The sequence below is a fragment of the Rhinolophus hipposideros genome (genome assembly GCF_964194185.1).
Source record: "Rhinolophus hipposideros genome assembly, chromosome: 20".
Taxonomy (NCBI): Eukaryota; Metazoa; Chordata; class Mammalia; order Chiroptera; family Rhinolophidae; genus Rhinolophus; species Rhinolophus hipposideros.
In genome coordinates this window covers 11,109,033-11,133,932 of record NC_138066.1, presented here as the reverse complement: position 1 = coordinate 11,133,932, position 24,900 = coordinate 11,109,033, and the positions used below count along the sequence as shown (strand labels likewise).

Below are 24,900 nucleotides of genomic sequence, written 5' to 3'. Positions count from 1 at the left end.
TCTAGAAAGGTTGTGTCCACTTACTTCCCTGCCAACCGTGTAGAATAGTACTCTATACTTTATACATCATCCCGATACTAGGTTTATTTATCTTTTTAAACTTACAGGGCACGTGTGTTGTATCATTTCTGTACTTGTAAACGTAGTTAAAAATGTCTATGGTTTGCGACAAGGGGGCCAGTTCCTTAGATATCAGTGCTGCCCAGAGCGAAAGTCCGGAGGCTCCCTGACTTTAACCGACAGTTTTCGGACTTCGGCGCCTTTTGTCCTGACCACGTGTTCTTCAAGCGCCACTGGCCCCCCGCCGGCCGGGACGGCCCACCCGCCAGCCGCTCCCACCCCCGGAACTAAACGCGGCGCCCCCCGCACCAGCCTCGCACCCCGCGCATGCTCCCTCCTAGCCAGATCCTGGAGTCCAACGTTCGTTCGCCCAACGCGCAGGGCTACAGCCCCCTCCCCACGCCCCCTCCCAACGAGGCGTCAGTCGCGGTGTGTCTGCGTCATCGCGCCACGCCACCATTAGAGCCCCGGGGAAGATGGCGGCAGCCGTTCTCAGTGGGCCCTCTGCGGGCTCCGCGGCTGGGGTTCCTGGCGGGACCGGGGGTCTGTCGGCGGTGGGCTCGGTCCCGCGTCTCCGTCTGCTGCTGCTAGAGAGCGTGTCCGGGTTGCTGCAGCCGCGAGCGGGGTCTGCCATTGCGCCTGTGCATCACCATGTCCGCTCGGCCTCACATTTGCCCGGGCTCATGTGTCTGTTGCGGCTGCATGGGACGGTGGGCGGGGCCCAGGTGAGTCTGTGGCCTGCGTGCCTGCGGCCCTGTTGGGAGGTTGGCACAACACCTGTGCGCCAGGTTCACGGTGAACTGTAGCTGCAGTAGGGAGGTGGAGGGAAGGAGCGATGGGGGCACGGAGTACCCGGGTGTCAGTCTGCTCGAGATTCACGCGTTTCTTCTTTATCAGCCACGAGTAGGAACTCAGAGGAAGGGATGGGCCTCATTTCTCTATTGCTGGGCTGTCGGTAGTCACACATGAATGGGTTCGATTCCAGGTCCGGTCACTCACTAGATCTATGATCTTTAGCTTCTTTTCCCTCCGGAGCTCTCTCTTGTTGGATACTGAGTGAACGCACGTATTCAACAAATATTTACTGAGCTCTTACTGAGAGCCAAGTGCTGGATGCTTGTTACTTGCAGATGCAATGGTGTTGAACAAAATGTTAGAAAACACTATGAGCGTTGTATAGTAGGGACCACTAACCTAATTTGGAGGGTTGCAGAGATTTTCCTGAGGTACTGGAGTTTAAGATGAGGCTCCCCCCACCCGCACCAAAGATGAGTAGGGTTTGGGTAGGGAAAGAAAAGGACAGGGACGGTTCAGTCAGTGGAAAGGTCTTGGGAAGACCCTTTGGTAGGAAGGAACTGAAAAGAAGGGCACTGTGCTTAGAGGTGGAAGGGAAGAGAGTGGGTGCCACGAGGCTGGTGAGGTGGGTAGGTAGGGGACAGATCGTGCAGAGCTTAATAGATTGGCTTAGCAGGGTTCTTTCGATTATACTAAGTAGAGTCTTACACCCATTCAGTTTTGCAAGCTAGAAACTCAGGTATAATCCGTCCTAAACACTTTCTTCTTGCTCACACACTTCCATATGCAGTCTTATCAAGTCTTGTTGATTTTATCCTCTGAGTAGTTTTAGATCTGTCCACTCATTGCTGTATCTTTATCATTGCCCCCATCCTAGCTTGAACCCCCATCTTGCCCAAGTGAAGGTACTAATTCTAAGAAGATATAACATGTCTAAGTAAGTGCTCCTTTCATGTCGCTTGCCCTCCGTCCTCTGAACACTCCCCCAGATTCTACCCATCCTTTAAGATGTACGAGTATGTACATGGGGTCCTTCTTGTCCAGGCTTTGTTACTGAGACCTTCCGAGCTCCATGTTTCCTTCTGGGAAGAGGGTTGTCACAACCACTGGGTGGTTCAGTTAGCCCCAAATTTATGAGGGATGACCTCGTTATTATCATTACACCTCATTGTTGAGGGTGAGAAAACTGTGCCTCTGTAGTCTCAGCCCAATTTCAGAAGCAAGAGCTAATTATATATTTTCTCTTCCTTCTAAATCTTCCTCTTCTGATTCATGTGGTTCCTAAATATTTCTTAAATATTATCTATTCTGCCTGTAAATGTGTTTTTTTTCATCATCTCTTTGGAGTCTTCTCTTCCTCAAGGTGAACTACATGAACTTAATGTCTTGCTTATTTTCTCCAAGGGTCTAAAAGTCTAGTAGAATTTTGAGTAAAGAAGCTAAGGATGATGTGCGAAACTAGACTCCCCTTTAATGTTACCTCTACCACATTTTGGGGTATATCCCGCCTTGAATTTTTTTCTACCTGCGTCTCGTGTATTTGGTCCTCAATACATGGAACTGTATAGGTTTTGCTTCCCCATAGATTTGCATTCAATAAAAATTTATTGAGTATCTGTTATGTGTTATCTACTATTCCTCATCTCTAGGTAGATAAATAAGACATAGTCTTTTCCCTCAGAATTTCTAGTCTAGTTTAGATGAGTGATGAAGGTAAGTAAATAGTCTTGGAGCTTGAGAGAAAAAGAGATCCATTGATTGATTGGTCCACCCATCTAGACTTAATCACCAACTTTGCTTTCCCACAGGTACTACACACTCAAGTTCCAAAACGCAGCTACCTCAGCACAGTTCACAGTTTCTGGCTTGGTTTATAGGAACAACCGCCTAACTGGTTTCCTCGCCTTCACTCTTTGCTCTTTTTAATCTATTTCCCACACAGCAGCTAGAGTGAGGTTCCTGAAGGAAAATTCTGATCATGTTTGCCGTCTTTTAATTTTAAAATCCTCAGTACTTGGGCTTTCTTGCCTCTGGGCCGTTATATTTACTATTCTGCTTGGAATTGCTTCCTGTGCTGCCTGCCTCCAAAAATCTTCAATTCTCTGCTTATTTGTCACTGCCTTCGGGAAACCTTTCCAAATCAGCTATGATTAGCTGCTCTTTACTGCACCATATTGAAAGTGTCTATTTATTCATTTTATGTACATACAGCCTCCCTCCTCCACAGCCACACAACTTGGCTTTGATTTGATTTGTGTGTAACTAGAAGAAAAACGGAAAATTTCAGCTGATACAAAAGTAGAGAAAATAGTATTTTGAACCACCCCAGCCACTATCACCCACATTTAACAAGGAATATTTTACCAGTCTTGTTTCATCCTACCTCTGCGTTTATTTTTCCCCTGTAGCATTTTAAAGCAAATCCAGATCTCATTTCCCCTATAACTGCATGTGCTTTGAGGGATGGAGTGTCTTGTTCTCCCTTGTATCTCTAGGACTTTGTACTGTCCCATTCTCCAGCCAGTAGCCAGTGATCTTTTAAAAAATATCAATAAGATTGCAGCATTTTCCTGCTTAAAACCATACAGTAACTTAGCACTGCACAAGGGCCTACATAATGTGGCCTGTATTCACCTCTTGACCTCCTCTCATATGACTCCCTGCCTGTCTTAACTGTACTCCAGCCACCCAAGCTAATCTCTTGAGTGTGCCGAGGCCACTGCTCATTAGTTCCTTTACTTTTTGCTGGGAAACTCATGGGAAGGTGAGCTCCTTTACATTTCAACTTACATGTCACCATTTCAGAGGATTCTTTTCTGACCACGCCTTCTTAAAATAAAACAGTATTTCCTATTCCAGTTCATTCTCTTTCACATTACCCTGTTTTGTTTCTTTCCTAGCATTTATCACTATTTGAAAGAAATTAACTCATTTGTTATCTGTCATGTTCTGTCTTCCCTTTCTTATTCAGTTTAAATTCCATTACAATCACTTCCTTATCCCTCTCCCTTCATTGAACTTGCCTGGCAATGCCCTGTCTGTGTTAAATCCGATTCTGTTTATTCTTGCTTGCACCTGCACAGCTCAGTGTAGCTTGAGAAAAACATGTATCCTTGCTGACTGGTCTCACTTTAAATTCATGGCCATCATCCCCTCTGGTGGACCCTTAATGTTGCCTAGCAATCCTGTTACATTTCCATTTTCCCAGAAACCTCTGATTACTTCTCTCCATCCTTGCTCTTAGCTGATGACCTCGCTTCCCATTTCACTGAGAAAGTAGAAACAGTAAGATGGAAATTCCCACAGGCTTCTACCACCTTATCTGCCAGCTTTACTGCATCCGTGTCCATATGCTCTGTGTTCTCCCATTACTAGGGGGTCCATGCTACTATCTAAGGTCATCCTTCTGCTTGTGCCCCAGGTCTGTCCCCTGTCTATTTACACAAGTTCATTGCTTCTCTGCCACTTTTCCATCATCAGATTTTCCCTCTCTTTTGGGTCATTTTTATCAGCATACAGCTCAAAGCTGCTTTAAAAAAATCCCACTCTGCTCCTGCCCCATTTCTTTATGGAGAAACTTGCTGTCTTTGATTTTTGTTTGTTCTTGCTGTCTTTGATTCTTCTCCCATATGTTTTTAAATAACATTACTTTGAAATAGTTTAAAATTTATAGAATATTTGAAAGAATAGTTTAAAGAATTCCTGTATACCGTTCACTCAACTTTCCTCAAATGTTAACATTTTAAGTGCATTATTTATTTTATCATTTTCTGTATATACTTTTTCTGGATCCATGTAGCAGTAAGTTGCAGACATAATGCCTTTTACCTCTAAATACTTCAGTGTGTATTTCCTTAAAAACAGGACATTTAAAATCAGAAAATTAACATTGATACAATATATGATTTAATCTGTAGATCTTATTTAAGTTTTGTAAATTGTCCTAAAAGTGTCTTTCATAGCAAAAGAAAAATTTCTAGTCCAGGATTCAATGTAAAAATCACACATTGCAATTATTTGTCATGTCTGTTTAGTCTTCTTTAACCTGAAGTAATTCCTCAGTGTTTGTCTTATTATCTTGACATTTTTCAAGAGTACAGGATAGTTATTTTATAGGATTTCCCTCAGTTTGGTTTGTTTGCTGTTTCCTGCTGATTCAGGTTGTGCATTTTTGGCAGTAGCACTAGAGAAATGACATTCTTGGTATATCATATCAGGAGGCACATGATGTCTCTTTGTCCCATTAGTGGTGATGCTAACTTTGATCACTGGCATAAGTTGGTATCTGGCACGTTTCTTCATTGTAAAGTTACAATTTTTCCATTTTAATTAATAAATGCCCTGTGGTGATGTACATAAAATGTCTTGTGTCTTGTCAACTTTTCACCGACTTCTTTTAGCATCCATTAAAGATTCTTTCTTCCCTGAATGAATTATACTATAATGGTTATCCTGTAGAACTCATTCCAGTTAGGCTTTCAGCTTAACCATTTCACCAGAACAGCCCTTTGTTGGGTCATGTGGTAATTCTTGAAGGTCACCAGTGAGCATCCAGATATTAAATTCAAAGGTCAAATTTGGGTCCTCATATTACTTGACCTATCTGTAGCATTATACGCTCCTTCCTTGCAAAATTTTCTTCACTTGCTTTGTGTGATACCACTCGCTCGATTCTTCTCTTACCATTCTCCCTTGGCCTTTTGGTCTTTACTGGTTCCTCCTCACTTCTCTGACTGCTAAATGTTTGAGTGCCTAAAAATCCAGTTCTTGTAGTGCTTTTTTTCACTCTCTCGGTGAGCTGATTGAACTTTGTGACTGACAACTCCCAAATTCATACTCTGACCAGGATTTCTCTTATCGCCAGACTCATTTACCCAACATTTATTTGGCATCTACATTTTAATGTTAAATAGACATCCCAGATTTAACATAACTGAAAATGAACTCCTGATTCTCACCCCCAAAACTAGCTCTTCCTGCAATATTCCTCTTCTTAGTAAATGCTAATTGCTGAAGTGAGAAACCTTGTTATCCTTGCCTCTATCTCCCCCCATATCCAGGTTTTGGGCTCTACCTTTACAATATATGCACAGAATTTGATGCTTCGTATCCCCACTATTACCATGCTCTTTTAGCTGCATCATCTCTCTCCTGGATTATTACAACAGCCTCTTACAATTCTGTCTGCTTCTGCCTTCTAAACAAGGCAAGTCAAGTGTTGTTGACATGTTTTAAAAAATAAATTGTGGGGGCCGCCGGTTAGCTCAGTTGGTTAGAGTGCAATGCTCGTAACACCAGGGTTGCCCGTTCAATCTCTGTGTGGGCCACTGTGAGCTGCACCCTCCACAACTAGATTGAAACAACTACTTGACTTAGAGCTGATGGGTCCTGGAAAAACACAAATAAATAAAAGTTTAAAAATCAATCAATCAATAAATCAATCATAAGTTAAACAGTACCTTTGCCCCATTCCCCTCTCCCCCCATGACTTTTATTCAGAGTAAAAGTCAACAGTTGCCTATACAGCTCCATAAGGTCTGGCCCTGCTACTGGAACCTTCATTTTTGTTACTCCCCTCTCCCTAGCTTACTTTTCTCCAGTGACAATTCACCTCCTTGTCAGTCTTCAGATATGCCAAGTGTGCTGTCATCTCACAGCCTTTGCTCTTTTTCTCTCTACCTAGAACAATCTTTTTTTCAGTATGCCTTTAAAAAATAAAAGTTTTATTAAGATGTAATTCACTACCATACAATTCACCCATTTAAAGTGTACAGTTCAGTGATTTTTGGTATATTTGTGGAGCTGTGCAACCATCACCATGATCAGTTTTGGAACATTTTCATCATTCCAAAAGGAAACCACTCATTGGTAGTCACTCCCCAGTTCCCCTCACCCCCTCTCTGCCCTTCAGACTTAAGCAACCATTGATATACTTTTTGTCTCTATAGGTTTGACCATTTCATATAAATGAATCATATAATATGAGGCCTTTTGGGTCTGGCTTCTTTCACTTAGCATAATGTTCTAAGGTTCATCCATGTCTCAGAATGTCATTCCTTTTTATGTCTGAATATTTCATTGTATGAATGTACTAAATTCTGTTTATCCAGTCATCAATTGATGGACATTTGGATTGTTTCCCCTTTTTGGTGATTATGAATAATGCTGCTCTGGAGCGTTTGTATACCAGTTTTTGTGAGAATGTGTTTTCATTTCTCTTGGGCATATTCCTAGGGTGGAATTGCTGGGTCATATGGGTAACTATAACCTTTTGAGGACTGCTAGACTGACTATTTTCTTTTCTTTTCTTTTTTTTTTAAAGATTTTATTGGGGAAGGGGAACAGGACTTTATTGGGGAACAGTGTGTACTTCCAGGCCTTTTTCCCAAGTCAAGTTGTCCTTTCAATCTTTGTTGTGGAGGGTGCTGTTCTTCTTCAAGTTGTCCTTTCAGTCTTAGTTGTGGAGGGCACAGCTCAGCTCCAGGTCCAGTTGCCGTTGCTAGCTGCAGGGGGCGCAGCCCACCATCCTTTGCGGGAGTCAAACCGGCAACCTTGTGGTTGAGAGGACGCACTCCAACGAACTGAGCCATTGGGAGGCAGCTCAAGGTGCCGTGTTCAATCTTAGTTGCAGGGGGCGCTGCCCACCATCCCTTACGGGGCTCGAGGAATTGAACTGGCAATCTTAGACTGACTATTTTCTAAATAGGCTACTTCATTTTACGTTCTTATTAGCAGTATAGGAGGGTATCAGTGTTTCTTGCTCTCACTTTCCTTTAGGTCTCTGCTCAAGTGGCCTTTTTAGAGAGGGCTTTTGTGCCCACTGTGCATAAAATACTGTCTGTCTCCCTTATTCCAGCCATTCCTTCCTTTCCTTAGCCTCCTTTATTCTTTCCCATGGCACTTAGCACCATCCAACATGCTATTTATATTTGGCCATTTCTTTATTTTTTGTCTCCTCTAACTAGAATATAAGCTCCCCAGCATCTGAAACAATGTCTCACACAAAGTAGATGTTAAATAAATATTTTTTGAGTAAATGAACATTTCCCTTCATGAGCGTAGGGACGTTATTTATTTTATTTAGCTCTGTATTCCTTCACTTGACTCAGTGCATAATATTTATTTGTTGGAAGAATGAGTCAGTGCAGTTGGGGTGATATAGAGTCCCTGGGAGGAGTCAGACCATTCAGTGGATGGGGAGCTTACTTGTGGGAGGGCTGAGGAGGAAACCACTTTTGGGGCTCTCAGAGTGTGAGAAGAGAGGGTTGGAAGGAGGCTCTGGCATTCTTCACAGCTCTCTGGCAGCCAGGGACAGGAGGAGGGGGGTTTGTGTGGGGGTGAAGGAGGAAGGGTAACAGGTGAGTCCATTCCGTGTCCATTTGGCAAGCAAACATGGAAGTCTCCTCTTGCTAGGTGCTGCTCAGCGATGTACAGGTGAAACAGACCTGGCTTTGAGGTCTGCTGGCTGGGATGAGTTGGGCTGTCCTCTGTATAGCACTAATTTGTTGGGTGGGAAGTGGGAGAAGAGGTCAGGAGAGACGTAACATGAGGAAAGCCTGTGGAACAGGCCGCTGTGTCTGCCACCTCCTGAAAATAGGGCAAAGGCTGAAGGCCTCAAGAGGAATGGTCTTTTGGCCTCAAAGGAGGTGTGACGTCAGCAAAGGCTTCATCGTCCCGGGACAGGGAAGGGTTTGGAGTAATTCTGCATCTTTAGCATCCTGTTCCTGACTTTGTTTCCGTTTTCTTTCCTCCAGAACCTTTCAGCTGTTGGGGCGTTAGTGGGTCTCAGTAATGCACGTCTCGGTTCTATCAAAACTCGGTAAGTTTTGAACCATTTATTTCTCCAGGAGGACGTTCCCTTAGGAATTGAGCTATACATCTGTCCATCCATTTTCATCACCCTATAGATTCAAGAGATTTCTCCATTCTCAAGAGGCTGGAGAGTCATTCTTTTCATGAGCTTGCTTGAGTTGAATCCCTCCTATTCCAGCTCTCAAGTCTCCTATGCTCCACCTGGGATGACCCCTGTTCCCTTCTTTCCTTGCTGCTGGCAACTATTTCAGGAGTTAGAAACCGCAGTGACCTGGAGGGGAAGGCTAGGTATAGTCCAGTGAGAGTAAAAGTCGTCGGTAGCTTTCTCTGAAGTCGAGCCTCTACCCACTTGTCACTCACTTCTTTCTTATGAGGTTTGATGGCCTCTGTCTGCTGTCCCTGCTGGTGGGGGAGAGCTCCACGGAGATGTTCCAGCAGCACTGTGTCTCGTGGCTCCGGAGCATTCAGCAGGTCTTGCAGGTAAGGATTTAGCTGCTACCCCTTCTCATTAGCTTTTCTAATGAGTGACATCTCCTTTTTCCAGCTGTTTGATTTGTATATTTTTGTTTGATTTGTATATTTTTGCCTACTTCTTTTTTTTTTTAAACATTTTAACTTTTTTTTTTTTTTTTTTACTCTTACATTCTTTGATGACCTCTCCATTTAGTTCTTCAACAAGAACATTCTGAGGACATGTGCTAGGTTCTGGGGAGTCAGTGGTAAGATGGACTTGGACCCTGCTTTCGTGGTGCTTAGAGTCTAGTGCATGGGATGGGAAACTTTCTATGAGGTAAATGTTTACAGACAGTAAATGTTTTAGGTTTTGCCAACCACATATAGTTTCTATTGCATATTATTTTCTTCGTTAGTTTTCCAGCCCTTTAAACACGTAGCTTGTAGGCCATGCAAAAACAGGCACCCACAGACTACAGTTTGCTGATCCTGTTCTAGTGGAAGAGACTTTAATTGAATTATTATACAGATGAGTGTGAAATGATAAACTGAGGTAGGTGCTATGGAGGTAAAGAATATTGTCCTCTGAGAACATGTAACGGGAGAATCTGACCCAGATTGGAGTGGTGTGGGAGGTGGTGAGCAGGGTCCGTGTTTCAGAGAGGGCTTTTCTGAACTGATGAGTAGGAACAAAGTGGGCTAAGAAAGTGTTCTAAGTGTGCAAAAGCCCCGAGAGAAGAGGAGTTTGGCCCATTTGGAGAATGGTAAGCATGCTGTTGCGGCTGGGGCTGATGGCAGGTGACCTGGGAAGTAGATAGATGGGGACCATCTGTGGTGTGGTAGGCACGTTAAGAAGTTTGGTTTATATTCTTGAAACTGGGAGAATTCATGGAAGGTTTTAAGTAGGGGTGAGGAAGAGGCGGTGGTGGGGACATGATGAAATTTTCATTTGAAAATAGCACTCTGGCTGCTCTGTGGAGAAAGGACTAAAGAGGAGCCAGAATGGAGGCAGAAAGACCACACAGAAGGCTGCCGAAGGAACCTAGGGACAGGCACAGTAGCTTGTATTAGGGTGGTGGTAGCAGAAATGAGAAGTAGATGAGTGTGAGGGAGATTTAGAGGCAAAGTGGACAGGTCCTGATGCTGGAGTGCGGGCAGCGAGAGGATGTGTCCAGGAGGACTTATGGATTCAGAACATTGGGAGACAGCCAGGGGTCAGAGGTGAGGGGAAAAATACCACAAGCATCGCCTTGGGAATTCAGTAGAAGCCCTCTTCGTAAGCGTACCCCTGATCCGGTGTGAGCGGAAGTGGCCAGGTGTCTCAGAGTATTAACCTTGAGGGTTCAGTGGGTGGGGGGACTTTGGTCAGTACGTTTATAAAGGGGAAGAGTCTTCAGCATTCAGATGACAGTTGGAGGTGAGGATGAGGATAGGATTATCAAGATGAGTCTTTACACAGACTGGATTTTGAGGCACTCCACATTTAATGATCAGACAGGACAGTGAGCTTAGCAGAGGAAAACGAGGCAGAGCAGCAGGAAAGCGACAACGAGGCTTGTGGGTTGGATGGAATCCACGGAAAGAGGGAGGAGTCCTTTCTGTTTATTGCCCCCCTGAGGTAGAACAAGACGAGGACTGAAAACTGTTTATCAGATTCAGCAACTCAAAGGGTTATAGGACTGGTCAAAGTGTTTTTGGTGGAGCAGTCTACACCGAGGCCAGATTGCCTGGAATGAGAAGTGAGTGGGAGAAGGAATGGAAATAGGGAAGATAGGCAATCCTTTCCAAATGTTTGGCTCTACTGGTAAGGAAGAGAAATAACTGAGATAGGGAGAGTGGAGCATGGGCTTGCAAGAAGGATTTTAAGATGGGAGAGACTTGAGCATAAATGTCATAAATGTCAGTGGGAAGAATCCATTTAAGAGGGACTGGTCAGAAATACAGGAGAGGGGCCTAGTTAATGGTGTAGGGTTCTGAGAAGAAGGGAGGGGATTGTCTCTAAAGCACAGTGGAGGGATTGTTTTGGATAGAAGGGGACCTACCTCCTCTAGTGTGACAGGAGGAGGGAAGAAGGTGGGTGAGGATGAAGATAGTTTTCAGGTTTGGTAGTGGGAAGCTGAGGGAGTGCCCATCTTTGGGCTTCAGTTTTCTCTGAAGTTGCAGGTTGGGTTATGCAGAGATGACAGTGATGGAAGACGGTTTGAGTAGCATAGAGAGTTAACCAGAGAGGAGTGCAGTAGGATTACTGGACAGTGTTGAGGGCCCATTTGTAGTTGGTAGGCCCACCTATTCTTACTTTCTTAATAAGCATTCTTATTTGTCTCTTTGACACATGGCCGCCTCTGTAGCAGGGGATAAGTGCTGAATGCTTTTTTCTTAGATACATGGTAATTTTCAGAAGTTTTTCTAAATCTGAACCTTTTTTTTCTCCGTGAGTTCAAGGGTAGGTTTGAGCCAGCTTGGAGAGATGGAGTAGTTTAGTTGTGGCTGAGACTTTTTTTCAGTCTGAGAGTACACTTCTCCATTCCATTCTGGGGAAATTGAGTATGGGAGAATCAAGCTCTTGAGCTCTTCCAGTTAGATCTTTAAGGTGTGGCTTTGTTACTTTCTCCCCCCCCCAATCAAATTCCTAGGACCCCCGATACCTCTAATACTAAAATGTAAACACATGTCCTTTCTGTAGGCAGATACGTTACTTTTGGATACTCCATATCTTTAATGCACTCTATTCCTAGTGGATCTGAGGGTAATATTGACATTAACTGAAGTGTTTCTTAGAAACCCCATGTTGTCATACGTCTCATTCCTCCTCCTCTTGGTGACCATGAGAGTGAGATTGGAAGCCTGAGGTGTTGTTGCTTTTTAGTCCCAGGACCCACCCCCCACAATGGAGCTGGCTGTGGCTGTTCTGAGGGACCTGCTTCGATATGCAGCCCAACTCCCTACACTCTTCCGGGACATCTCTATGAACCACCTCCCTGGCCTTCTCACCTCTCTGCTGGGCCTCCGACCGGAGGTGAGTCACCTCCCCAGCCTCCACCCCTGGGCCCCTCGCAGTGCCTGCCTCCCTCAGACACTGAGATTAAAGAATGTGATGGGAGGTGATTGGGGAATAGGATCCAAGAAGTGAGAAGAGGGGAGGGCCAAGAGAAAATGTATGAAGGAGGGGCCTCGAGGGGTGATAGGGTATATGGACTCTCGGGGGGCAGTGGGCTCCTACCTCTTCCTTTCTGTTTTTCCCACAGTGTGAGCTCTCAGCACTGGAGGGAATGAAGGCGTGTATGACCTATTTTCCTCGGGCTTGTGGGTCTCTCAAAGTAAGTATCCATGGAAATTCTTCTTCCCACCAACATAAGCCTTTTAGCTGTCTTGCTTCAGATTCCATTGCTGAGACTTCCAAGCACCTGTCTTCTGAGTGGTCTGTCACCAGTATCCACAGCTGTAATTATACCAACTTGTAGCACTTTCCGTGCATTAGCTCATTTAATCCTCACAGGTGAAGAAATTGAAATTAAATAACTTGCCTAAGATCCATTGAGACGGAAACCAAACCTGATGCCAAAGCCCAGGCTCTTAACCATGGGCTCTTTCCTCTTTCTGCCCTGCCTTCTCTGTACCTCGAGAGTGCCCTGCCTGTTTGTCTACCACCCTATCTTACTTGATTCCTAAAGCTCTGGTAGTTTCCTACAGGGGGCCTTCCTGATTTATTACTCCCTATAATATAATTCCTTATATTCCTGACTAAGCTCCCTCTGTCACTTCCCCCCACCCTTTCCCCCAAGCTATCATGACCCATACAAGGTGGCTGTACAGGAGAGCCTTATTAGGTCGAACAGGTAGGGTGTACGTGGGTCAGGTGCGGGAGGAGGTCAGTGAAAGAATTAGTTGTTTTCAAGGAGATATGATAACAGATACGAATGGTTAGATTCTGCCAAGGTAGTAACAGGTAAATAGGGCCCCTTGTAATTGGCACATCCGTTGTTTGTAATAGAACTGGTACCTAAGAACAAATAGGCATTCTCCCGTAGATTACATTCTCTCTTGTTATACCCATTGCTGGACAAACCATTGTGCTCAGATGGAAGCAAATTTACATAGAGAACTGGAATTAGTGACCAATTAATAATATTTTGTATAACTGATGTGGTTAACTGTATGGGCCATCAGTATTCTCAATTAAGAGGAGTTGGCGATCCACATTGTCTTAAAAGTGAGATTGCATTGGTTCTATGACCAAATCAAGAAAGGAAAAGGGAACTGGCATTTAGTAGGTATCCACAGTGTGACAGGCACCCTTCTGACTGAGACATGTTGTCTCATTTTGTCCTTACAATAATTGTGTGGAGTTGGTGTCACTGAACTAAACAGAGAAAACAGGCCCAGAGAGGTTTAACTCACGTAACCCAAGGTTGTATATGTGGTAGTTGTGAAACCAGAGTGTGGGCCAGACCTGTTTGCCCTGAAAGCCTGTGTTTTTTCCACTTAACCAAACTCCCTACAAGCTTTTAAGAACATAGACAGGACTGGCAGATAGGCTTCACTAACACCTGCTCTGATCAATCGTTAGTGGCTTCAGGATTGTGAGCCAGATGCAGAGCTCTGAGCACACGTGCTGTCATCTGAGGGTGCTGTCTGCAGTGGGGCGAGGAACTGGTTCCTTGCAATATCTGAAAAGTCCCCTCGCAGATGACATTTCTCAGTAAATGTGGGGTCGTGCCCTTGTTGATTCTTTGTTTTCATATGAATGCCACTAATGACAGATCATAGAAACTTTGGGTAGGCAGGGCAAGACTTTTGTTAAGAAGACATTTGGAGTAACTCATGGATTTTACGAAAGTTTCGAAAAGTTTCTTTTATAACTAAAGTTTTACTAAGTTTAGTAAAAATTGCCTTTCTCCTAAAATGTTCATTGTGAGTGACCAGGAGAATTCATCCATAATTCACAACCTTTTGTCAGACGTGTAGCTTTTGAAGTTAGGGCCCTGTGTTTTGAGTATCTTTTTCAAACCAAACAACAGAGCTTTCATACGTTGTTAACAGGGTATATGCCTTAATTTCTCTTAAGAATGAAGTATCATCTGGAGAATGTCCAGCTGTTAAGGATTTTGGCTTTTTCTGTTGCCAACATGTCAGTTAAGAATCTGTTTTGTGCAAAGCTACCAGGAGCAATTTGTACTTGCAGACCAGTGCTTAGGAAACTGATAATTGCCATTTTGGAGTGTTTGTCTGTTCTCTGTACCATCCCCCAGAAGCTCCCAGGACAATTGCTGTCTCAAAGCTCAGAATTCCTCCTCCCAAATGATGTATCTCTAGCATTCTGAGCCTATGAAGTCTCTCCAATATAGGCTTTACCTCCTCCTCCTTGCCAAATTGATTAGGAGTTCCTTGGAATGAGTGGAAAGACTAATCCCATTCTTGAGAAATACCCAGGACATGCCGTGTGTGTGTGTGTGTGTGTGTGTGTGTGTGCACGCGCGTGTGCACGTACACATGCATGCATTTGAAGTATAATGTTCCAAGTGGGCCTGTGGGTCACCTGGGCGGACCTGTTGTCAGAGCCATGTCCCTATGCTCTACTGTACTGCAGTCGCATAAACAGACTTCAGTTGGCCTCAGCCCAGCGTGTGGAGCCAGAGTCTCAGGAAAAGTTTGAACAGTTAGTTGGCTAAAAGGGCTGAGTGCCACTGTAGTTGGGGCTTGGCAGCTCTTTAAGAAATCTCACCCTTGGAGAAGCTTGTGAATCAGGAGACCTGTGGGTGGTTACTGTATTCGAGTTGAAGTGTTCTGAGTTCTGCCACATCGGACATGAAAGTGCTGTCCAAGTCCCAAGGGAAATGGATCCTGGTCTTCTCCTAGCCTGGCATCCACTAGATAACAGTGCTCATCTCATGGTCAGTAAGAATCCTGAAGTGTCACGTGGGCAACTAAATGGTTCCTGCCACTGGGTAGGTGGGAGGGAGTCCTTGGAAGGTTTTTCTGAACCACACACTGACAGGCTTCTGTTCCTACTTTGCTCCCGTAAGACCCCTGCCATGTGTCTGGTGCCACTGCTGATTTGTCTTCTGGAAGTTTCCTTTGTGCATGCAATGCCCTTGTCTCCTGGATAGAGTCCATCCTTGCTAGGCTGGGATTTAGGTCTCAGCCTGTTTCTCCATGGCATCTTCTGGGGCTGTAGCTTTCCGCAGTGTTTCCCTCTCTCTGGTTTCATGGGGATTCTCTCCATGCTTCTTAGCCCAGCTCAGCCCTGCCCTCCCTAGTCCTGCGTGCCAGCAGCAGTCCCTCTTGATCCTCCCTCTGTCCCCTCAGGGTACAGTGCCACTGTTGGTTGAAGGCTGTATTTCCCATACACCTGTCTTCCTGCCTAACTCACAGTGCACTGAAGGTGAATTCCGTCTCATTACTTTATATAGGTCTGCTTCAGTGTTCTTACCCTTTTTTATGCCATGAACCCCTTCTCAGAATGTTTTTAAATTCATAAAATAAAATACGTGAAATTCTAAGGGAAACCGATTTTGTCAAAATAATGTATTTTTTAAAGTTATGATAGAGTAGTATGTGTTTCTTCATTAATGTGTTAAATAACAAGATATACAGATTTAATGCAATCCCCATCAAAATCCCAATGGCATTTTTTAAAGAAATAGAACAAAAAATCATCAGATTTGTTTGGAACCACAAAAGACCCCGTATAGCCAAAGGAATCTTAAGAAAAAAGAACAATGCTGGAGGTATCACACTCCCTGACTTTAGCTTGTACTACAGGGCTACAATAATCAAAACAGCACGGTATTGGCAGAACAACAGACACATAGACCAATGGAATAGAATTGAGAACCCAGAAATAAAACCACATAAATATGGAAACAGATAATTTTTGACGAAGAAGCAAAAAAACATACAATGGAGGAAAGACAATCTCTATTCAATAAATGGTGCTGGGAGAATTGGATTGCCATGTGTAAAAGAATGAAACTGGACTGCTATCTGTCACCATATACCAAAATTAATTCAAAATGGATCAAAGACTTAAGCATAAGACCTGATGCAATAAACTGCATAGAAGAAAACATAGGTACTAAACTAATGGACCTTGGGTTCAAAGAGCATTTTATGAATTTGACTCCAGAGGCAAGGGAAGTAAAAGCTAAAATAAAGGACTGGGACTATATGAAACTTAAAAGCTTCTGCACAGCAAAAGAAACTATCGACAAAATAAAGAGGCAACCAACTAAATGGGAGAAGGTTTTTGCAAACAGTGCCTCTGATAAGGGGCTAATATCCAAAATATACAAGGAACTCATGTAACTCAACAACAAAAAAACAACCCAATTGAAAAATGGGCAGAGGACCTGAAGAGACATTTCTCCAAAGAGGACATACAAATGGCAAATAGACATATGAAAAAATGCTCAACATCACTAATGATCAGAGAAATGCAAATAAAAACCACAATGAGATATCACCTCACCCCAGTCAGAATGGCTATCATCAACAAAACAAGTGCTGGAGAGGCTGTGGAGAAAAAGGAGCCCTCATACACTGTTGGTGGGAATGCAGACTGGTGGAGCCGTTGTGGAAGGCGGTGTGGAGGTTCCTCAAAAAATTACAAATAGAATTACCATATGACCCAGCAATCCCTTTCCTGGGTACCTACCCAAAAAATCTGAAAACATTTATCCATAAAGACACGTGGGCTCCAATGTTCATTGCAGCTTTGTTTATGGTGGCCAAGACATGGAAACAACCAAAATGTCCTTCGATAGATGAATGGATAAAGAAGTGTGGTATATATACACAATGGAATACTATTTGGAGGTAAGAAAAGATGATATAGGAACATTTGTGACAACAAGGATGGATCTTGAGAATATAATGCTAAGCGAAATAAGACAGAAAAAGCAGAGAACCCTATGACTTCACTGATATGTGGTATATAAACCAAAAACAAGACAAACAAATGAGAAACAAAAACTCGTAGACACAGACAATAGTTTAGTGGTTACCAGAGGGTAAGGGGGTGGGGGGTGGGTGATGAGGGTAAGGGGGATCAAATATATGGTGATGGAAGGAGAACTGACTCTGGGTGATGAACACACAATGGGATTTATAGATGATGTAATACAGAATTGTACACCTGAAATTATGTAATTTCACTAACAATCGTCACCCCAATAAATTAAACAAAAATGACAAGATCTAGCAGTAGGTCTATAAACTACTGAATTTCAGATTAGTGATACATGTGAATGATATTTCAGGGACCTGTTATAATGTGAAATAAAAGTGAGTGGTTTTTATAGGTGACAGTAGAGGTACTGCTGATACTACTGTGGCTTTTTGTTGACATTTATAATGGAAAGAAACACTATATTTCACTTACAGGTTAGTGGAAATGACATCATTCCCCCCCCCCTTCCCCCGCCATCCATTTCGCAGGCCCCTTTGATTCTACCCCCAAGTAAATTGTGGCCCAGTTGAAACATTCCTGGGCTTGTACCTTCACACAGCAAGCAGAGTAAATGTCTGCTGGCTGACAGGTCACGGCTCTGTGGTGTGCTGCCATAGTTTTGCCCTATGGTCTGACCTTGGCCTGCCCTCACACCTCTGGTTTAGTGCCTCAACTCCCAGCTTGAACCCTCGTTTCTTGTCTAAGCTGGTAGGGAGTTGGTTGTGGGGATTGCTGCTTTTCAGTACTATGTGTCCTTTTGGCTTGAGGGAGATGACCATCATTTTGCAAAAATTGGCAGCAGGGAGCCCAGTGTCGGGCACAGGCCAGACCCTTTCCCCACCAAACAGGGAAGCTAAGGATGAGAGCTGACATTCAGGGTGTCTTTCTACCAGGAGAACATGTCGGCTCCCAGGCGTGCTGCCCCGTAGAGGGCTTTGCTTCCCGTGTCTATAGTCAAGAAACAGGCCAGGGCTTAGGTTCCGCTGCTGGGAATGGACAGGGTGTATATCTGTGGCCCTTGGAGCTGACCCACCAGCTTTTCCTCTCTTTCCCCCTAACCCAGGGCAAGCTGGCCTCATTTTTCCTGTCTCGGGTGGATGCCTTGAGCCCTCAGCTCCAGCAGGTAAAGGGAAAGGAGGGGGATGGAGAGCCTGGGGATCTGAGTTGGAGCTTCACTTATGTCTCATTCTTAGCGTTTCTCTTGTTAATGCTTTTGGACCATGTTCTCACTTCCTTCCCTGTTAGCATACATAAGGTGCATAAGGCATGACTTCCGTCTCCGTGTTTCCATCTGTGTCCTTCTGCTCCACTGTCCCTTTCTGTGTTCCCTAAGAACTCTCTGTGATGGCCATCTTTCTTGGTATTGGTGGGGCTGGAGGATTCTGTGGCTGGGCTGGATTCTCATCTGACCAGGTTTCTGACCTTTCTTCTGCAGTTGGCCTGTGAGTGTTATTCCCGGGTACCCTCTCTAGGGGCTGGCTTTTCCCAGGGCCTGAAGCACACCGAGAGCTGGGAGCAGGAGCTACACAGCCTGCTGGCTTCACTGCACAGCCTGCTTGGGGCCCTGTACGAGGGCGCAGAACCGGGTAGGGGCCATGGCTGGTAATCAGTGGCAGAGTGGTTGGGGAACATGGCAGGAGGGATAGGGGGGTGGCCCAGAGAGGTGGGACAGTTGATTTCTAGGCAGAATGGATTAGAATATAGGTGAGTCATCCACCACAAATGAAAAAGGAGGGGATGGAAGAAAGCCCTAGAGTGTAAAGGTGGTTGTGTTTCTGTCCAGCTCCTATGCAGTATGAAGGCCCTGGAGTGGAGGTGCTGCTTTCCCCCTCAGAAGATGGTGACGCCCATGTCCTTCTCCGGCTCTGGCAGAGGTTTTCTGGTCTGGCCCGCTGCCTGGGGCTCATGCTCAGGTGTGTGTGTGAGTGTTGGAGGGACCATGCGCCTGGAGTGGGAGGGGTTGAGATGGGGTATCATCTTCATCATGAGGAAGGAGGGTGGGTGTGGAGTCACACGGGGGAACCTGCGCTGAGGGTTCCCCTGCTCTGATTCTCTTTAGCTCTGAATTTGGGGCTCCCGTGTCCGTCCCTGTGCAGGAAATCCTGGATATCGTCTGCCGGACCCTGAGCATCAGTGCCAAGAATATTGTAAGTAGAGTTTGTCCTCTGTTCACAGTCCTTCTTCAGGACCCAGGGCCACCAGGAAAGTAGTGTGGGATCTGAAGCTCTCAAAACGATTGTCATCCCTGAGCTTGTCCTGAATAGTTCCATCCTTTTATCCAAATGCCATTATTCTCTGTGCTTCTCCCCACACACATGCAGGTCAGAGTGGATTCGCTCATATAGTGCACGTGCTTCCCTAGGGGACAATGAACTAGAGGGTCAGCTGAGTCATTGCTGGAAGGTTCAGCCATCCCTCCCCTCATCCTTTTTCCAGGGTCTTTTTTCCAGGATAGGGATTTGATTTTGTTGGGAGAGCTGGGGTAGGGGTTCCTTACCTGTGTGTACATATGTACTTAGTCACACACATCTACTCTCTCCATTTCTCACTCTCTGTCTTACTTTCTTCCCCCACTTTTCTTTTGCCAACGTTTTTGCAGAGCTTACTTGGAGATGGCCCCCTGCGGTTGCTGCTGCTGCCCTCTATCCACCTTGAAGCCTTGGACCTGCTCTCTGCGCTCATCCTCGCGTGAGTAGGACTGGGCAGAGTAGGGTGAAGGGACTGGGACATGCTGGGAATGGGGCTCACCGTTGTGTCTTCGCCCTCAGGTGTAGAGGCCGGCTTTTGCGCTTTGGTGCCCTGATCAGCCGCCTGCTTCCCCAGGTCCTCAATGCGTGGAACATTGGTAGGGATACTTTGTCTCCAGGCCAGGAGAAGCCTTACAGGTGACCATCAAAGACGGGAATAAAGAGGAGAGCGTGGGTGAGGGGATGCAGGTGGGCTGGGAGTACCAAGGGAGGAGAGGCAGGATCAGGCATGTTGGCTCCCCTCCCCAGCTGCCCTCTGCTCACTCCACAGCGCCATGCGGACCAAGGTGTATGCTATACTAGAGCTGTGGGTGCAGGTGTGTGGCACCTCGGCAGGTGTGCTGCAGGGAGGAGCCTCAGGAGAGGCCCTGCTCACCCACCTGCTCAGTGACATTTCCCCGTCAGCTGATGCCCTTAAGGTGAGTGCGGCCTCTGCTCATCCTCTCCTGTGGCAGGACTCTCATCCTGCACCCCTTATCCAAGTGAGCCTCCTCACCAAACACCGTGTCCTGACTGTTCTGCCTTCATGTTTGCCTGAGAATGTGATTTTTGTTTCCCTTTATCATCAGCTGCGCAGTCCCCGGGGGAGCCCTGATGGGAGTTTGCAGATAGGGAAGCCCAGCGCCCCCAAGAAGCTAAAACTGGACGTGGGGGAAGCTGTGGCCCCACCCAGCCATCGGAAAGGGGATAGCAATGCCAACAGCGACGTGTGTGCAGCTGCGCTGAGAGGTAGGTGAGGCCTCGGGGCGCTGGGATGGCCTGGGGCCATAGCCCAAAACCAGTTGTTGAAGTGGAGGGTTTAGATAAAATGCGGAACCAGGTAAAAGCCTGCAGAAAGGCCAAAAGGAGCAGAAGCAGCCATGTAGCTACCAAGACTGCGGCTGGAATCTTGAATCCTGCTGTTAGATGCCGTGGCTCTGGTCGTTTTCACTGCCCCCTCCTCAGATCCTCATTTATCTTGTTGGCACATCCTCTCTCCATGCCAGGTACTGTTATAGCACGGGGAAAATCCTGCCTGTGGAGTTCACACATTCCCCTGGCAGGCTGCTCAGTGGGGTTTCCTGCTTCCAACAGGCTCACTAATCTGGAAGCAAATGTAGAATCGGTGGTGCAGTTGATGGGTGACTCCTTTGGGTCCCCTGTCTTTCACTGCCTACCACCCCACCCTGTGTGAAGAGGCGAGCCAATGCTCCCCAAGTATGTAAATGCACACTTCTAATGTTGCACTTGCGTTATCATCAGCCCTGTGCAGTAGAGGTACTTGAATGATCCCCTTTTCATAGTGGACAAAACAAGCTTAGAGCCGCTAAGTGACTTCCTTTAGTCAGGCAGAGGCAGAGCTGGGTGCTCACCTCGGGTTGTGTGCTGAGAAGCCCTCGCTGTGTCTTGCCAGTAGCCTGCCTCTTACAAACCTTTCTCCTTCCCCAGGCCTCAGCCAGACCATCCTCATGTGCGGACCTCTCATCAAGGAGGAGACTCACAGGGTCAGTGGGACCTGGCGCCCATGGAGATTGGGGCGGGGCCCCCAGAGGGCGTCCATTCCTCCCTGGGAGGAGGCCCTGGACGAGGGCTGGTAGTCTCAGTGGTGTCTCTAGGTGTGCCCTGTGTCCTTTTCAGAGGCTGCACGATCTGGTCTTACCCCTGGTCATGGGTGTCCAGCAGGGCGAGGTCCTAGGCAGCTCCCCATACACCAGCTCCCGCTGCCGCCGTGAACTCTACCGCCTGCTGCTGGCTCTGTTGCTGGCACCTTCTCCTCGCTGCCCACCTCCTCTTACCTGTGCCCTGCAAGCCTTCTCCCTTGGCCAGCGAGAAGACAGCATTGAGGTAACTGCCGACCGGGGCCAAGTCCACCTCTTGGGTTTCAGGATTCTCGTTTCTGATGCTGGCAGGCTCTTCTCTCTGGTACCATGAAACCCTGCATTGCTGATGCTCACACTTGCTTTTTCTTCCTTCCCCAGGTCTCTTCTTTCTGCTCAGAGGCCCTGGTGACCTGTGCTGCTTTGATCCATCCCCGGGTTCCTCCTCTGCAGTCCATGGGCCCCACCTGCCCCACCCCTGCTCCAGTTCCGCCTCCTGAGGCCCCATCTCCATTCAGGGCCCCTCCGTTCCATCCCCCAGGCCCCATGTCCTCAGCAGGCACCATGCCCTCAGCCAGCCCCGTGCCCTCAGTGGGCCCCTTGCCCTCAGTGGGCCCCATGCCCTCAGCGGGCCCCATGCCTTCAGCGGGCTCGATGCCCTCCGCAGGCCCTATGCCCCCAGCACGCCCTGGACCTCCAGCCACAACCAACCACTTAGGCCTCTCTGTCCCAGGCCTGGTGTCTGTACCACCCCGGCTCCTTCCTGGCCCTGAGAACCACCAGGCAGGCTCAAATGAGGACCCCATCCTTGCCCCTAGTGGCACTTCTCCACCTACTATACCTCCAGATGAAACTTTTGGGGGGAGAGTGCCCAGGCCAGCCTTCGTTCACTATGATAAGGAGGAGGCGTCCGATGTGGAGATCTCCTTGGAAAGCGACTCTGATGACAGTGTGGTGATCGTGCCTGAGGGGCTGCCACCTCTGCCGCCCCCACCCCCCTCAGGCACTACCCCACCCCCTGTAGCCCCAGCTGGGCCGCCAATAGCCTCCCCTCCTCTGCCAGCCAAGGAAGAGCCTGAAGAGCTTCCTGCCACCCCGGGGCCTCTCCCTCCACCCCCACCCCCTCCTGTCCCGGGCCCTGTGACACTCCCACCGCCCCAGTTGGTCCCTGAAGGGACTCCTGGTGGGGGAGGACCCCCAGCCCTGGAAGAAGATTTGACAGTTATTAATATCAATAGCAGTGATGAAGAGGAGGAAGAGGAGGAAGAAGAGGAAGAAGAGGAGGAGGAGGAGGAGGAGGATTTTGAGGAAGAAGAGGATGAAGAAGAATATTTTGAAGAGGAAGAAGAAGAGGAAGAAGAGTTTGAGGAGGAATTTGAGGAAGAGGAAGGGGAGTTAGAGGAAGAAGAGGAGGAGGAGGACGAGGAGGAGGAGGAAGAGTTGGAAGAGGTGGAAGAGCTGGAGTTTGGCTCAGCAGTGGGGGAGGTAGAAGGAGGAGGCCCTGCACCCCCCAGCCTGCCTCCAGCCCTGCCCCCCGCTGAGTCCCCCAAGGTGCAGCCAGAGCCGGAGCCAGAGCCAGAACCGGAGCCGGAGCCGGAGCCAGAGCCGGAGCCCGGGCTGCTATTGGAAGTGGAGGAGCCTGGGGCCGAGGAGGAGGAGCCTGGGGCCGAGACGGCCCCCACACTGGCCCCTGAGGTGCTCCCCTCCCAGGGGGAGCTGGAGAAGGAAGCCGGGAGCCCCTCAGCAGGGCCACCCCCTCAGGAGCTTATGGAAGAGGACCCCTGTGCTCCCCCAACCCTTCTGGAAGAGGAGACTGAAGTTGGGGGTGACAAGTTACTACCCCCACCAGAGACATCTGCAACAGAAGAAATGGAGACGGAGGAAGAAGGCACAGCTCTCCAGGAAAAGGTGAGTAGGCCAGGCAGGAAGGGCAGCTAGGGGCTGTGCTGGGGAGGGCCAGGAGAGGAAAGGGGTTTGTCCCCAGCCTTCCCCACTCGTGTGTGTGTGTGTGTGTGGGGGGGGCATTTTTTTAAATTATTGGGATGATTGGTCATTGCGTGTGACTTGAATCTTATGTCTTTGTCCTTAAAAGGAGCAAGATGACACAGCTGCTATGCTGGCTGACTTCATTGATTGTCCCCCTGATGACGAGAAGCCACCACCGGCCACAGAGCCTGATTCCTAGCCCTCTCCTATACCCCACGCTCCTTGTTTTCAATAAAGTTATGTCCTTGGATGTCGACTGCTGCTTCTGCCTTTTGCCATGACTGTGTCCCCAGCCAGAAGCCTCACTGTCTGGGGCTTTTCAAGGTATCCGTAGCATTCCCCTAGTGCCTCCATATCTGTCCTTTTGTCTCCAATGTCCCGAGGAGGAACCAGTAACTTATAGGGATAACACACTGTCCTGCTGCTCAGCAAATGAGTGCCAGTCTTTGAGAACTTTTGCCCTTTGCTCTTGCTAATGCTAAGTATGTGCTGGCTGGCCTGTGTGGTTAAGACTATAAGGAGCAAGAAGATGTAGGTTTGTCATCCAAGTGTGGGAATACACGTGTGGGAAATGTATGGGATTGAGTGTTCTTGAGAGTGAACCTGGGAACACACACACAGCCTCTTGGTCTGAAAGAGCAGGTTGAGTAACTGATGGAAGTTTAGAAAATTAGGAAAAGGTAGACAGTTACTGAATTCTGTGAGATTTGAACCTAGGGTGTCCCAAATTAAAGGGGCATCCATAATGGGTATGGGGGTTGGGCTTCGTTCTGAGGTCCTTCCAGTGACCAGCCCAGTTCCCCCCACGCCCCACCCCCAGCCCAGTACATCCTTGGCAGGAATTTGACAAGCTCCCCCCAGACCTTCGTACGCACTTTTTAAGATTTGGGCATTTCCGAGCCACTGTCTGATCCCTTTAAGCACTCGCATTTGTTCTAGGTCGAGTTGGCATGCGTGTGTATGAATCTAGAGGTGTGTGCCTTAGGGTATCGGAATTTGTGGGCTGGAGGGAGATGCCCCGTACTTTTTTCACTCACTCAGTCTGTTGAAGGATGAACATAAGTAAAGCGCCTTGGAAATGCAGAAAAGGGAGTGGCTTCCCCACTGTGTGTTTCCTGAATGACCTCTGAGGAGCGACATTAAGCTTATTTTGGGAAACTTAGTTGGGGTTTTTAAAAAATTTCCTCCTACTTGTTATTTTCAAAAATTTCAAACCTGCAGATAAGTTGAAATAGTCTACAGTGTATAACCTTTATGTAGATGGATTAACACTTTCCCACATTAGCTTTTATCTCTGTATAATGTCTACATATAGACACGTATTTATATATGCACATATATCTATCTAATCAATACACATCTATATGTATACACATTTCTTGTGGGACTATGTAAAAAGTAAGTTGCAAACATCATGGCCCTTCACCTCTAAATTCTGCAATATTATCTTCTAAGATTAAGGACATTTTTCTACATAATCACAATCCCACACTATCAAACCTAAAAAAAGTCACAATAATAC

The 24,900-nt window shown here is 46.9% G+C and overlaps 1 protein-coding gene across 1 annotated transcript; it reads left to right on the top strand.

Annotated features, from left to right (window-relative positions):
- Positions 1-516: 516 nt before the first annotated feature.
- Positions 517-23,634, top strand: PELP1 (proline, glutamate and leucine rich protein 1). The gene is made up of 17 exons (XM_081028961.1): positions 517-785; positions 8,610-8,674; positions 9,042-9,147; positions 11,987-12,136; positions 12,366-12,437; positions 18,132-18,191; positions 18,504-18,654; positions 18,852-18,981; positions 19,128-19,215; positions 19,668-19,756; positions 19,837-19,953; positions 20,087-20,234; positions 20,385-20,544; positions 21,244-21,299; positions 21,433-21,639; positions 21,774-23,300; positions 23,485-23,634. Exons 1-17 carry the CDS (start codon positions 537-539, stop codon positions 23,575-23,577), a joined length of 3,468 nt encoding a protein of 1,155 aa, XP_080885087.1. The 5' UTR covers positions 517-536; the 3' UTR covers positions 23,578-23,634.
- Positions 23,635-24,900: the final 1,266 nt, after the last annotated feature.

Bases quoted from the DNA above. Each gene is read 5' to 3' on its own strand.
- PELP1 (XM_081028961.1), top strand. From the start codon at position 537: ATGGCGGCAGCCGTTCTCAGTGGGCCCTCTGCGGGCTCCGCGGCTGGG. The intron at 12,438-18,131 runs GTAAGTATCCAT...CCCCTAACCCAG, and splicing joins GGGCTTGTGGGTCTCTCAAA to GGCAAGCTGGCCTCATTTTT. The intron at 19,757-19,836 runs GTGAGTAGGACT...CTTCGCCCTCAG, and splicing joins CTCTCTGCGCTCATCCTCGC to GTGTAGAGGCCGGCTTTTGC.